Genomic DNA, 14,806 nt, shown 5'->3' with positions numbered 1-14,806 from the left:
AGGGAAGGGAAGGGAAGGGAAGGGAAGGGAAGGGAAGGGAAGGGAAGAAGCACTACTGTTATAAATAGCCCTTGTCTCTAATCTATCTACTGCTCAATATTTGTAGTGTGTGAAGCTGCTGAAGTTATCAGTCTTTCTGGTTTTCTTTGCCTAACCTTGTTACTTTTCATCATATGAGTCAGGCCCAACATCTGACCCTGCTCTAGGAGTCACGTTCCTTTGTTCTAATCCTCAGTACTTTGTCCATGGCTTTTTATTATTGTCAGGCTTCATTATCCTTCTATGCTTCTTTTCTCAGAATCTCTCTTGTTAAATATCTGGTTGGCAATGCATATCAAGGTCTGTGCTCATTTCTGTTAAATACTTCATTACAAATCATTAGCAAGTCTGGACTACAAAGCTGAACAATTTACACTCTCAAAAATATTCCACTGATCTGGATGCTAAGGGTTTTGGCAGAGGAACCTCGAAGTGAGGACAAAGAAGAACTTGTAGCTGTAACACGAGAAAAAATAATGAATATTTACAGACATCTTTACAACGTATGAAGAGTAACAGATGTTTATACTAAATCTTAAAATAAAGGTGAATGTTTATAACAGTAGATCTGTATTCATTCTTTATATAAATCTTCAATTAAAGATCTGTGCGTTATCTCTGAAAACACTGAACCCCATGAGAACTGTTCCTTTTCTTGACCACCTCCCATTTAATCCCAATACATATAAATTTACAAGGTCTACATGGCCACAAACCCCAAATTCCACAGTCTGAAAATCATCCACATGAAACAGCAAGATCTTTTTATAGGACAAAAATCATTAGTAAGGACAACATTTTAATCACCTATTTTGGTGATCAAGAACTGTAGTGAGTTTATCTGTCTAAGAACCTTTCAAGTGGCACTATTTGCACCTCTGAGCATCTGAAGCATTTACAGAAGCCCCTAAGGTGTGAGGCACACAGTTGCCTTTTCATCAGTGCAGCTCAGACCCAGAAGAGACTCCTATTTTTGATTATGTCTCTGATCCGATCTGCTCTCTCTGGGCAAAACTCAAGAGAATTGCATTTACAAACTCATGGAGATCATGGCTGCTGAAGGAGGCAACTCTGCTGATGTAGCACTGCCTTGGCACAAGGAAGACCAGCCCAAACTTCAGACAGGCTTACCCTGAAGGCTAGCAATATTGGAAGCTAAGAGATTTCATTCCTGGAACCAATTTCCTTGATGTTTTCACTCCGAGTCAAGTTGAGCTAGTCAAGTAAACAACACAGAAACAAGAGGAATCTTAAAAAGGTCTATTTGACTCTAGAGCAAATCAGCTGAAATTCGGAACAATCTGAACATATTTACCCATAGCTGGAAGTAAAAAATCAACAATGTTCTTGGGTTTGCAAACATCTGCTCATATGTTACTTTCTTTCTGTTCTACACATACCTTAGAATTTTCTGACTGACTGCATGAGGCTCAGGACAACTCACTATAAGAACAAAACTGCATTTTATGCTCAGGTGAGCAAGAAATCCTGCCTAAACACTCTGTGCATGAGCAGTATCTCTTGCTGGTAAGAAACAACGAGAGTGCAAAACAGAAAAAATTATCAGCGTTTGAGCTGCAGTAAGTGCACGCATAAAGGAAGATCAATACACCAATTTGTAACTATCAAGGCTAGAGCCTTTAAACACCAGCTGGCTTAGTAGAAACCTTCCCACAGTGGCTGTATGTCAATATAAGGGTTATTTCTAATCACCTTTAGTTGTTTTTCTCCAACATGATAAGCACTGGACTCTTGTATCCTGAGGCTTTCTTTTCAGATCTCTGGGTAGAAACTTGGAAGAACCATGGCAGAAACTGGACTAAATAAACCTTTCAAGTTTGCAGACGGGCGTGTTCTGAGGAGTCCGACTGCCCTGCAGCTGCATATCTCACACACAGATGATGACTTGAGGCTCCATACATCACGTTCACTTTCCTTTAAATGCATAATAATTTCTTCCAAAAAGTGGGACACAGCTTCCCTAAATGACCATATTATGAGTAGTGACTTGATGCTACCTAGGGATATATTTACAAAATGTGATTATGTGTGGCACAGGAACAGTGCCAATACATTTTTGTCTCTCAACTCAAGATCAAACTATGCTGGAGCAAAGCCAGGGTTGGCCAGAGTGGCTGCAGGGCCAAACAAGAAACTCAAATGCTGATCCAGCTGGAGCTCCGAGTGAGCAATAATGTGTCATCCGTGATTATGTTTGCTTAGCTTTACAGTAAAAGGAAAGCAATCTACTATGGAAGTCTCCATGCCCCTATTCATTAAGATACAACAGAGAGCAATGAGGATTTTTAGCTATTAAAAGATTTTGATGGGTATATGTATGTTTAACTTTGAAAGAACAGAAATTCTAAGGAGGTAGCAGAACACAGTGCACAGATAACAAATGGCAGTTAACTTTCCACTGAAAAATACGTAGCTCCAAAGCGAATACTTATTTATTGAACAGCAAAGATATGTTTCTTACTGCTTAGTTCTCCTATTCCTGCAAATAAACATATGATACAGACAGACAGCACAACTGTCAGCACACTATGTTACCAGCATGTCTTCCAAGCTCAGGAATTGTCTTCCTGTACAGAGCAAGTGCAATATATAAGCTTGAAGTGACACCTAGGTGACTATGTAATGCTCATAATAAGGAATAGCAATTTCAAGTGTTTTTAATCAGTTTGCTTCACAACTGACTGTGATTTTGCTTTAGCCAATTTTTATTAATTCTTTAAAACTGTTAGGTTGGCTACTTTTTAAGACTTCATTTCCAGTATGGTTGATAAACATAATATTTTTGCATTTTAGTGGTTAGGTAAAGGGTTCTCCTTTTTCACCTACATAACAGGTGACACTTGTTATCTACTTTTCAATACGTATTTCAGTAAACGGAGTGACATTCCATTACATAAGGTAAAAAACAATGGTGAACTAATTTAACAAAGTAGTTAAATCCTCATAACCTCAGTGCATTCAGGTTGACTCAGCGGTACGTAATTCTTCCAGGCACGGCAACATCTGACTGGAATAATCACCATTAACTGTTCTGTCAAATGGCATTTGCATTTTACTGTACACTAGGACAAGATCACAGAATAAAGATTATTTCTTGCAATCATAACTGAAGAATCTTTTCAATTAATTACTTAAACATATGAACAGATTAGAATAGAATTTCTACTTTGTTGTTGGTTATTCTGGTAAATTGAAATCATAATTTTCTCTAGCCATTTCAAATCCTTATTTATCTTAAAAATCATGGAAAAGTTACAAGGAGATATGTCAATAACATGGACCTACAATTGTAAAAAAATAATCTAGGAATAGAGACATAATCTATAGAGAGAACATATAGAGATATAAATCTATTGCTTGAAAAACTGCAAAACAGTGATTTTTCATAAGAAGTGGACTTAACTAGTGAATCCCAATTCTGTGAAAACTCTTTTCATCAAGATGTTATCAAAACAAGCTGTATTTCGCATATTTGAAGGATATGAAACACAAAAAACAGTCATTTCATGATGGGTATGACACCTGACTTGCTGTTAGATGAAACAACATAAAATTGAGTGATGGAATAATCAACCATCAGTATTACATGAAAACTTTTTTTGTCTCTAAACCAAAATTTTCTCACTTATATTAAAACTATGATAGCATATTGATAGTCTCTTTCTCTAAACGAGATTGTTTGGTTACTTTTTTATTTTTTTATTATTGAACAGTAATAAATAATATTTGAAAATTATGCTAGCTTCTCTAACCCTTAGTCCCAAGGGTAAATTGTAATTTATCTTCTATAAAACACAAATTTTCATTTGAATGAAAACAAAAACCAATTTAGATATTGATGATAGCTTGCTTCTTTCTTTGCCTATGTTGTATAATGAAAAAATCTTCCAACAAATTCATGAAATTAATCTGCACTGAGATTTCATGCTTCAGTGCTGGCTCAGTAGAAATATGGAGTCATATATTTCTAACTGGTTTGATTCTGATTTCACTAGAATAAAAATACATTGAAGACTATGATTTATATGTAAACTAACAGTCAGCTTTCAATGTGTATTCTTGCTATAATCTATCAACTTTAGTTAATTAATTTATTTATTTAGGAGTGCTGAAGGCTCTTTTCAGAATTAAAAAGATAATTGCACCCCGACCCTACATATTTCCCCTATTTCAGATTTTCAGAGTGTACTTCTCCATTCTGTGGGGTATTTTTTTGAAAAAGTAGTTATAGTTACTCACTGTTTTAGCAGGAATGAAACATGCTTAAAAGAGTGTCATTTGAAGTAATATCAGCAGAAGTACTTTTGGCAATATGCATTATACTGCTACTATCAAAAGTTCCAACTGAATATGTCTAAATTGCATCTGTAACATGCTTTAAAATTCCTTCTGGTCTGGCTGACTGAGTTCAAGAAATGACATATCTCTTAGTCACTTTATTTTCAGTTGGATCTATTTCAACCTTCTGTACATGTTTTTGAATTTTGGCATAAGGAAAGTCTTCTGCTTTTTCTTCTGCGTTTCTTTCAACTTTTGTTCTCTTTGAAAAATGAGGACGGGGTGAAACTTACATGAGATACTAAGAGTCTGTTTTGGTAGGATTTCTCAGAATACTGGTGCATGGCAACAGTCTCCTTTGGATAAAGTCTTAAAAATCAGATCCTTTATTTCTTAGTGTACAACCTAATCCTAGACCAATATGAAAAGTCTGTGAGGAAGACCAAACTTCAGTGTTTCCATCATTCTCATCCCCAGACAGCGTTAGCGCTAGTACATTCTAATTCCCTTCTGGAAATCTTCAGAGGAATAAAATTCTTATCTTTGATTTAAATAAAAGGGCTGTATCATATCCTTTTTACTCATGCTGAATACTTAAAATATAAGCGAGTCAATATAAAATTTCTCCATCTTGGATATAAATCTCACTCGTAAAAGGTGGGCCAAAGGAGGAAGCTATCATTGGTCTGTAGGATTTTATATGGTAGCTAAAAACACATCCAGGTTTTAATGCTCTGAAATGTAGCTGAGTCTTTTTCAACAATCTTACCATACATGAAGAGCTCAACTACCAGCAAATAAAACCATATTTGAGTACCAGTCAAAACTCCAATTTGCTAACAGAGATGCAAGTAAAACATAGAAGTGCCATTTTGCAATTCATGCAGCTGTGTACACTCCTATAACTTGGTTTAAAATTGTTTAGTCTTCCAGGTAAAACAGCTAGTAAAGAATATTGTCTATTGAAAGTTATTTATTTATTAAATGCTGAAGCAATTATAAAAGTTAACAACCTAATGAAATTGGCACAAATTGAAAAATGCTAACACAAGAACCTCACTAATGCATCATCACCCTGATTCTGAGCTATGCACAGAATCTACAAAATTGCAATTAATTTGCTACTACAAATGATTTTACTTTAAATTATCAAAGATTCCATTTTTATGGTGGAGGTCACAGAAGAATTAAGAGAAATGGTCTCTTTATTTAAAATAGAACACCTCAGGAATTTGTGTATCAAATCTGTTTTACCTGAAGCTTAGAAGAGAGAGATTTGGCTAAGACTATGGGGAGCAACATTTTGGGCTCAGTCTGCTCAGCATAAAACACAACCTGCTGTGTGCCTAAAATGATTGGATACTCTAATCCTCAGGAATAGCAGCAAATGCTTCCTCTACCAAAGTAAATTAGAGAAGCTTCTAAGATAAACTATCTTCTGCATATTTAATATTTCATGCTATTAAAATGCTTTAACCAGCCTTTGAGATAATCTCTCTGACTCATAGTTTCTTGCGGTAAAATGCACAGAAGTAGATGAGTTGCTATGGTGTCTAAATGCTAATGGATAGGGTAGCTCTCTGGTAGCCTTCAGAGGTATCAGCCTTTCCCTTCAGCTGTATGGAGAACTAGACGCTTACTTTAGATTACATCAGCTACTGAAACTGAGTGAAAACTATCTGCCTGTGACGAATGATTCTCATCATTTCCTTTTAAAATCATGTTTACTTTCCTCAGATTCTCCCTGGTTTTGCTTAAGATCGCATCTGAGTACAAGATCTAACATGTCTAACTTGCTCTTGAATCCAATACTGCTTAACCGTAGACTTGATTTTGGTGAGTACTACATTTCCCTAGAGAGGTAATGATGTAGGCAATGTCTGTTAATTATAAAATTATTCTCTCCTTTCTGTAATTCCTGCTCAGGAATGATTATCCGACTTTTCCATCATTCTCTCCAACATACAAAAACTTTTGTTTTCCTCCTCATATGAGAATCTAAGACTTGTCAAGGCAGTTTCACTGGCAGCAACTTCTCTGAAGTATGGCTCTGTTCTCTGTTAGTCACTTACAAGATATTACCAGTGAGATCACTTCTTACATGAATGAACTCTAAGTGGGGGTTATTTATAATACCAAATATCCTTCATGAAATCCTTGTCGCTTTGTTTTCATTGTATTCTCTGCAATATGTGTATTTCATAAGAACTCTGACATGTGCTGTAGGAAAATGAAAAAAGTTGCATGCGATTCTGTCACCAAAGCACTGAAAAAAACAATTCAGTGCCCTTCATGACTATCCTTATGACTTGCAGAAGTCTTGTCTTACCAAGTGGGCCATAAATCAATATACAGAAACATTAATAATTTGTATAGACATTCTCACTTGATTTTAAAGATTTAATAGGATATTTTCAATTTTACCATTGAAGATAGGAAGATCGACAAAGTAAGATTTTCCTTAAAATGTATGGCTGGCCTTCTGCCTGGTAATTAAGGTATAAAGCATATCTGAAGGGATTTATAACTAGACAGAACTTTAGCTGTGATGTTTCTTACACTGACTAAAAGCTAGAAATTGTACATGTTATGGACTCCATTTCTTTGCACCCAGATACCTTTCCACTCAGAGTGGCAAGAGCTTCTACTGCTTCTCACTATAGCTTGAGCTTTTCATTTCATCATGGCAGAAAACTGTAATATATCTGAATATTCTGCAATACCTTATGAACTAGACCTTGTTCTTCAAAATGAAGTATTGACATCAATCATAAATTTTCTGTCTGAAGCAAATATATTGCTCAATTAATCAGTACTTAAGATCCATACAGGGCAAAAGCATGGCAATAAATTGCATTTACTTTTAGGTTCTACCTTCCAGTTTCATACCTTACATTTTCAGAAGCTCTGAATCACATGGATTTGTGAGGTATCTGAGAATCATAGCAGCTCTGAGCTTTGCCCACTAGACATATTATAACCATATGCTACACAAGCCTCTTCAGAGTGATTCAAACCACTGTGCTATTTCAGTTTCTTGTACAGCCACCTGGATTAATACCATTACAATAATTAACATGACAAAACAGAACTTATTTGAAATCATCGCCAGCAAGAAATGAACAAAAGTAACTATTCCTTTTTTAATTTAACACAAAGGCACTGGAAACAATATATTAGGATAATAATAATCAGAACATGGCATTACATGATGCTAAGTGTTTCTGAAAGTACAAGTCCCTAAATAATGAACTGACAATATTCTTAACTAAAAATCACAGATGTGTTCAAATATATAAAAAAGTTGTTTTTTCTCTATCTGTAGCTGTAGACTTGAGCACTTAATTAAAAATAATAAATTAGGAGCATAGCTCCTGTACATTTTAAGTGGGACATTTAGTTCTATTGTGCTTAACACCCTAAAAATGTCAAAACATGTCAACTCCAAAGGGCACCCACTTTAAAGCTTCTGTTTTAATGATAAATAATGATTTGAGAATGCAAATTTTGTACTTAGTGAAAGAATAGAGAGGTGTCAGCTTTCTTGAAGAAAACATTTAAAACTGTCTGAGCTGACTACTAAGTCAAGATCAGATTAATGTCTCAGAGAAGATAGCAGTAGGAGATGAATTTGGTAAATAGCTGATCCCAAAATAATGATTTTCTGAAGGGTTTAAAATTCTCCATGAGGAACTCAAATCTTCATTTTTTTAAAAACTGCCCTCTATAGATAATGCTTTCTGGGGGGGGGGAAATTATACATATATAATATTTATATATATATATATATATATGTATATGTATATATATAATATACTAAACATAATTTTATAATAATAATAAATTAAATAAATGATCATTGTACACTAATATATGTATATTACAGTGTACAATGATCATTGATTTGTTCTACATAATTGTCAATGCTTTGTTTTACGTCTGCCTGATGTTCTCACTGTCTGGTACCATCCTAACTTTTTAGGATGAAATTTTGTATGTTTGCTTTTTAAATGGGGATGAGGCTTTGTGTGCATGCAGACAAAATCAGTCTTTTCTCAAAGGCATTTGATTACCAGATTTATAACACAAAAAGCGCCAAAGAGCAACAAATCCATACAGGCTATGAAATTAGTGTCAGAAGAATAATGTAACATATATTCATTTAAAATGCTTAAAGCAAGGGTGAGTGCTTACTTTTCTTTATTTTGAGTCCAGTTTGAGCTACAGAATCTGAGAATGGCTGAAGTGAGAAGGAAACTCTGGAGATCACCTAGTCTAATCCCTCTGCTTACAAGGAGGAACAGCTAAAGAAAACCATCAGCTTTTGAATATCTCTGAGGATTGAGACTCTGTAACATCTCTGGTCAGTGTGGCCCAGTACCACTGTAAATTTGTCACAAAATCCCAGCAAGAAACACAGTTATTTTACATAGTCCCAGAGAAGACTAAAGGAAAGGCTACAATCAGAATTGGGATTTACTTACCGTCTCCTTTTCACCAGAAGGGGGAAGTGATGCTGCAGTGAACTCTGGCAGAAATGGACATTGATCTAGGTACTGCCAGTAGAGGCTTTCACCTGTTTTCACTTGTTCTCTGCTCCCTTCTAGCTCCTCACCAGGAAAGATGCCAGAGCAAGATATGTAGACCATCAATGTAGACAGATAGATAGATAGATAGATAGATAGATAGATAGATAGATAGATAGATGGGTAGATAGGCAGACAGTTAGACAGATGCCTGCTTGCCTGTATGAAAATACAGGTCAAGTTTTGCCCTTACTTTCAAGTTTAGTGAAAGACTCATAATGGATGTAAATATACTGTGGTTTAGTGCGTGACATTTACTAAGTATTTTTCCTTGAACTTGTTACAGTGTATTAACGTAAATAAAAATATATGCCTAAAGATAGGCATAAAACAGCTACATGGCACCATATATTCACTACAAATCGTTCTATCTAGAACAAAAGAGTTTTCTTCTGTAAGAAATGCTTAATGTACAATATATATGAGTATTGACTTCTGTTTTGGAATTCAACCATGAATTCTGATCATCTGAAGTGGGACAACAAGGAAGGCTGACACTGATCAATCTTGTCACTCTGTGGTTTATTCCTATCCAAGAAAAAGCACAATAAATCTTTTAATTAAAAATCACCACCAACAATAACAAATGAATAGAACAGCAACAAAAGAGCAACACACTTTGAAACACCTCCAGCCACTATGAATGCAGGTCTCATTACTGATAAAAGATGAGCATTTCTCATTAAAAAAACCTCAACACATGCTAGGGTAAAAACTCTTAGAAAACCTGTGCTTATTTGTAGGCAGAGAAATGAAATCACAGTAAGAACACAGTAGAAATATGAAAGGAGATCTACTGAGTCATGACACAATTAAACCATGACAATTTACTACTTATAAACCTAATTTACAAAAAACATATTTGCTTTAGGTAATTTTAAACATTAAACACCAATTTCATATAAACATCTCATGCTGTTTAAATACAAAAACTAGCAGGGAAGATCTTTCAAATATGGTGCCTCTATTTAAAAGGATGCCATTGAGTGACAAGATATTCATTTGTTGCCAGAGAGAAACAAGATAAGAAGGAACATGAAAATTCTGATATCTCTATGTATTCTTTGAACAAATAGCGGGAAATGACCACTAAGAACACAGTGATCTAAGTTGACCATGCCTCAGTGCACTGGCTTGTAAACATGAGTCTTTGTACAATGTACTTATAATTTCTACACACACTGAAATAGGCTGCAAAATTACACAGTAGTCATTTCTTCTTCCTCTATGAATTGAGATTAATAATTAAAATGCCCACTGTAAATGAAAATCAATTGTTTATACACATGCTTTGATAGTTGTTTTAAGAGAAACAAAGGCAATAGTAAGATAGGAGACTCCATTCAGCAGTAATTTCAAGTGAAAATAAAATTCCATTCCTTTCAACTGCTGAACAGTTGAATATTTTGTGTACTTAACATAGAACTGGCAGAAGAATATCCAAGCAGAAGCAAATGTCATATCAGTTATATCAGTATGCTGGTTGCACTGGTGGTTATTACCACTCTTTAGTCATGAAGGTATCATGGAATATTACACAGACTCAGGAGAGTAAATCCTTCAGGAGAGTAAATCTTCTTTATCTTTTGTAAATAAGAATAAACAGAGTAAATAAAAATCAAGACATTTCAAAGCAGTTGCTTGCAATCAAAATCAGAGCAATAACTCCAATAACCAGAGATACGCATGTTTTCCTCCCCTTGCAAAGCCTCTCCATAAGACAGAAAGGTGTCCTTCATAACACAGGTCACAATCTGTGATATGAAACCCACTGACTTAAACGTAGGAACATATCAATTGCAGTTGCACCCACTCATTACTATATTGGTTAAGAAGGATTATTATAACCCTAAAGCACAGCAGTTTAATTCTAAAACAGAGGTAATACTGTTTAAGCATAAGAAAAGAACTTTTTACTGTGAAGATGATCAAACATTGAAAATAATTGCTCAGAGAAAATTTTGCAGCATTTTCCACACTTGGATATATTTAAAACCTGACAGATTGTGGTCCTGAGCAACCTGAGCCAGCTGAACCAGATCTAAGCAGGAGATCACCAGAGGTTCCTGCCAACTTCAGCAATGCTGTGATCCTTTTATTACTAGGGCAGAAAAATGTTACCTTGAATGGCTTTCAAAGCCAGGGCTTCCCTTTCATGTATCTGCTCACTTTTAGACTACTACATTATTGATGATTTGAACCTGGAACTCATGTCAAAATTAACATGCAGCACCACAATCATATCCCACTACATGAGGTCTAGCAACCCGTGTACCTATTCATCTCTGCAAACCAAGTCAGACACAGCTACAGTGCTTTTCTGAGGAGCAGGAACTTAAGCTTTATAGGAAAAGGCACAGGATCAAAGACTGTCTTTTGATAATGCCTCCCAGTTCATGACCTCAAAAAGGGAAGTACTGGATCATGTGATATACACAAAAAATTGGTACACTAGTACATAACATGGACTAGCCTAACACAGAGAAAATTTTATGCTCCCCACAAGACAGAAATTTAAAATGACATAAGTATTTCATTTATTTCTTCTTCCCTCTTTCAGTAAATCACAGAAGCATTTGAATTGGAAGGGACTCTTAAATGTCAAGCAGTCCAATTTCCCTGCAATAAATCCACAGCCAGATTAGGTTGCTCAAAGCCTCATCAGCCCAACCTTGAGTCTCTCCAGTGATGAGGCATCCACCACCTCCCTGCACAACATGTTCCAGTGCTTCACTACCCTTATCATAAAAAAAAAAAAATCCTTAAATTCAGTCTAAATATCCACTCTTTTTAGTCTGAAACCATATCCCGTTGTCCTATTGCAACAGACCCTACTAAGGAGTCCATCCCCTTCTTTCTTATAGCCCCCCTTTAGATACTGAAAGACTGCTACTTCAAAAGCATCCTTTTATATTAGTGTTCAGAATGCTCAATCCAACCCTTTCATCTCCCCTTGTTGTTTCAATAGTCAGCCAGTGAAATCAAGACAGTTATTGATGAAGCACAACAATCTGTAGGGAGGAAAAGGTTTTATATAGTGTGTACACCTTATCTTTTTATGCTAATATTTCATGCTAACCAAATGAAAATTGATAGCTTTCTTTACACTTTAATAACACAGACTCAAAAGCATATGTGTTAGAAATGTAGATAATTATCACTGCAGACCTTACAATATGTTGCCTACCTCTGTCATCCCAGCAACATTCCCATTTGTTAGCTACATATTTTGTTCCAAGTTTTCTTTAAAATCATCCTTTAAAGAATCATTTTAACTCCTTCCATCTTTCTCCTGTATTCCTGGAGACAGGGATTCCCCTTTTATGAATGTTGCAGAAGAAGAAAAATTTAAAAGACGAAACAAACTGTGAACTACAGCCAATATTCATATAAACCAAATGGTCTGGTACATTACCTAGAGCAAAAAATTGCTTCCACTTGGAAGCTAAATTCAAAATGACCTTGTGCTTTTTTCAAAAGGCTGGCAGCTGAGGTCACAGGAGTGAATTGTGATAGACAGTGCTTCTCTCTATAGTTATAAGGCATTGCTAGCATGTGAATTACCTGCCACATAGGGGAAAAAGAATAGAAAGAAAAGGAAAACACAGCAAAGAACATTGTTCAATTTCCTTGTAAAATAATGGGAAATATAGCTTACAACAGCTATGAAATTCACGAAACAATTTAAGTTTTCAAAAACTTCATTTCACCATCAAGTATGTTCTACCCTTTTCAATTCTATATTCATAAATTAAGCCTGCTCTTTATTGGTTGCTACTGTTGACAGCATGGGAAACAGTAACTGTATTTCTCCAGCAGCAAATCCCAGCTGCACAGAATATTATGTACTGTTGTTTAAAAATGCATATTGCAGTTGTGTTAAAAATGATTACATCACTGAGTGGAAAACAATGATAAGGAAAAGAAGCTGTAAATTCCATAAGTCCTTTAATTGAGATTTAAACACACAAGCTGAAAGAAAATTCCACCATTCAATTATGTAACGAAATTGTTAACAGTAATTTCAAAAGAATGCAATTTTCAAAAGGGTATATTTTCAATTCATTCTCTTGTAAACACATGAGTAACCTCCATCTAAGGATTTTAATCTGTCAATAGGACTGCATGAGTCCTCAACTTGTTTCTATAATAGCAGCTTTTCACTGAAATATTTTGATTGACAGATTCTTATTTTTAACATCTGCATCCTGTGGGAGCAGCTTAATGTTAAGTTGAAAAATACACTTGGGGTTTCAAAGCAGGTGGAAAAACTCACAGTTCTGACTGAATGAGAACTGCTTCTAATCTTGTGTTTTCCACTGTGCCTTAAAGTATCCTATATATAGAAGAAAACACTTCTGAAACATTTAAAGAACAAGAAGGTAGAAAAAAAAAAAAAAAAAGAGTACATATAACTTACCATTAAAGTTTACTGCTCGGATATAGGTAAGTAGTTCTTTACCATCAATTGTGCTCATCCTTGGACACAGACCAATATATCCAGGACAGAGATCTTTGTGCATGTTATGTAGTGCATAGGCCATGGAATATACTGCATCAATTACAAACTGAACTTTTCCTTCTTGCTCATAGGCTGAATCTCTTGCAATTCTTTCTAAGCCTGAGGAATAAAGAGAAAAAGAGTGTTTACTTCTATTTGTGTCCAAGTGTGTGCAGAAATCCACAGTAGAACATAAATGATCATGGTCAGACAAATAGGTAAAGTCAGGAGTCTGCTATCCATCACCTAAATAAACAAGACAAGTTAAAGTATGACCATCTGGTTCTGCCTCTAATCCTTGTATGTTGTGCCAAGTATATAAACGTTATGTTGAGTCCTGGGTTAGGAAAGAGGACAGAGCATTTCATTACAAGAAATATATATGTATATGTATTTCTACAATCCAGTAGAAATCTGCTCCACAGCTTACTGACTTTCATTCAATAGCTGGTTGTAGTTAGTTATAGGACACTTCTACAGTAGCTTGTCATTCTATTTTAGATAAATTTAAGGCTACCTCGATTTTTATCTATGTCTACTGCTTGATAAAGATTATTTAAGCATGTCAGGGAAAAAAAAGCCGAACGTTCACAAAGTGATGTGGCCATCTGTCTCCACACTGAAAAGTGCTTATTCTGAGACTTTTCCCTGTATTTATTAGTAAATTATGTTTCACATTGAGGGCTACGTACTGTCTGCTGTTTCCTACAGGAATATTTTTCCTACAGTGGGTATACAGAGAAAATCAATACATTATGAGATTATGATTCTGCAGGGACTGCCCACATTAATCATATATGTGCAAATCCAGACATACCTTTTATGTTCAGCAGTGATAGCACCAAGTGGAAAAGTTAAAAATAAAGTCCAGGAAAATTATATTTTAGGCAAACAACCAGCATGCCCTATACGTGAATTCAGCCATTGATTTCTAAGGCTTAACATTTTCTTTTACAATGAGAAAATGTTCTCTGCAGATTTTGGCTTGAAGTCTACTCTGCTGATGTCTACAGCCAAGCTTCCATTGACTCAGTAAACACAAAATTAAAACCAAGGTTATTTCTCCTCATGAGACAGTTAAAAAAAGAAAAGAAAACAAAATTTCCTTATTTCTTGCACTGCCCATAACTGACTATGAGAGGAAAGCATATAACTTTGTAACTTACCACAAATTACTCAATTGACATTTTACAAGGCACACTATCTAATGATTGGCAAGTAATTATGTTGAGGGACAAGTAAATATGTTGAGGGACATGGTTTAGTGGGAGCTATTGGGAATAGGAGAACGGTTGGACTGGATGATCTTTTAGGTCTTTTCCAACCTTGGTGATTCTATGATTCTATGATTCTATGATAATTAGTAAATTGTGTGATGTAT

General features: G+C 35.3%; 1 protein-coding gene across 1 annotated transcript in view; it reads right to left on the bottom strand.

Annotated features, from left to right (window-relative positions):
* The window catches only part of GRM8 (glutamate metabotropic receptor 8), a 317,845-nt gene that overhangs the window by 99,589 nt on the left and 203,450 nt on the right, over positions 1–14,806 (bottom strand). Inside the window, exon 6 of the mRNA XM_042872520.1 lies at positions 13,345–13,545. Within this exon, the coding sequence (XP_042728454.1) occupies positions 13,345–13,545 (201 nt within the window). The remainder of the gene's footprint in view (positions 1–13,344; positions 13,546–14,806) is intronic.

This window comes from Lagopus leucura, unplaced genomic scaffold, assembly GCF_019238085.1.
Source record: "Lagopus leucura isolate 7727_CA_CO unplaced genomic scaffold, USGS_WTPT01 Super-Scaffold_100008, whole genome shotgun sequence".
Classification (NCBI taxonomy): domain Eukaryota; kingdom Metazoa; phylum Chordata; class Aves; order Galliformes; family Phasianidae; genus Lagopus; species Lagopus leucura.
This window is presented reverse-complemented; position numbering and strand designations above follow the sequence as displayed.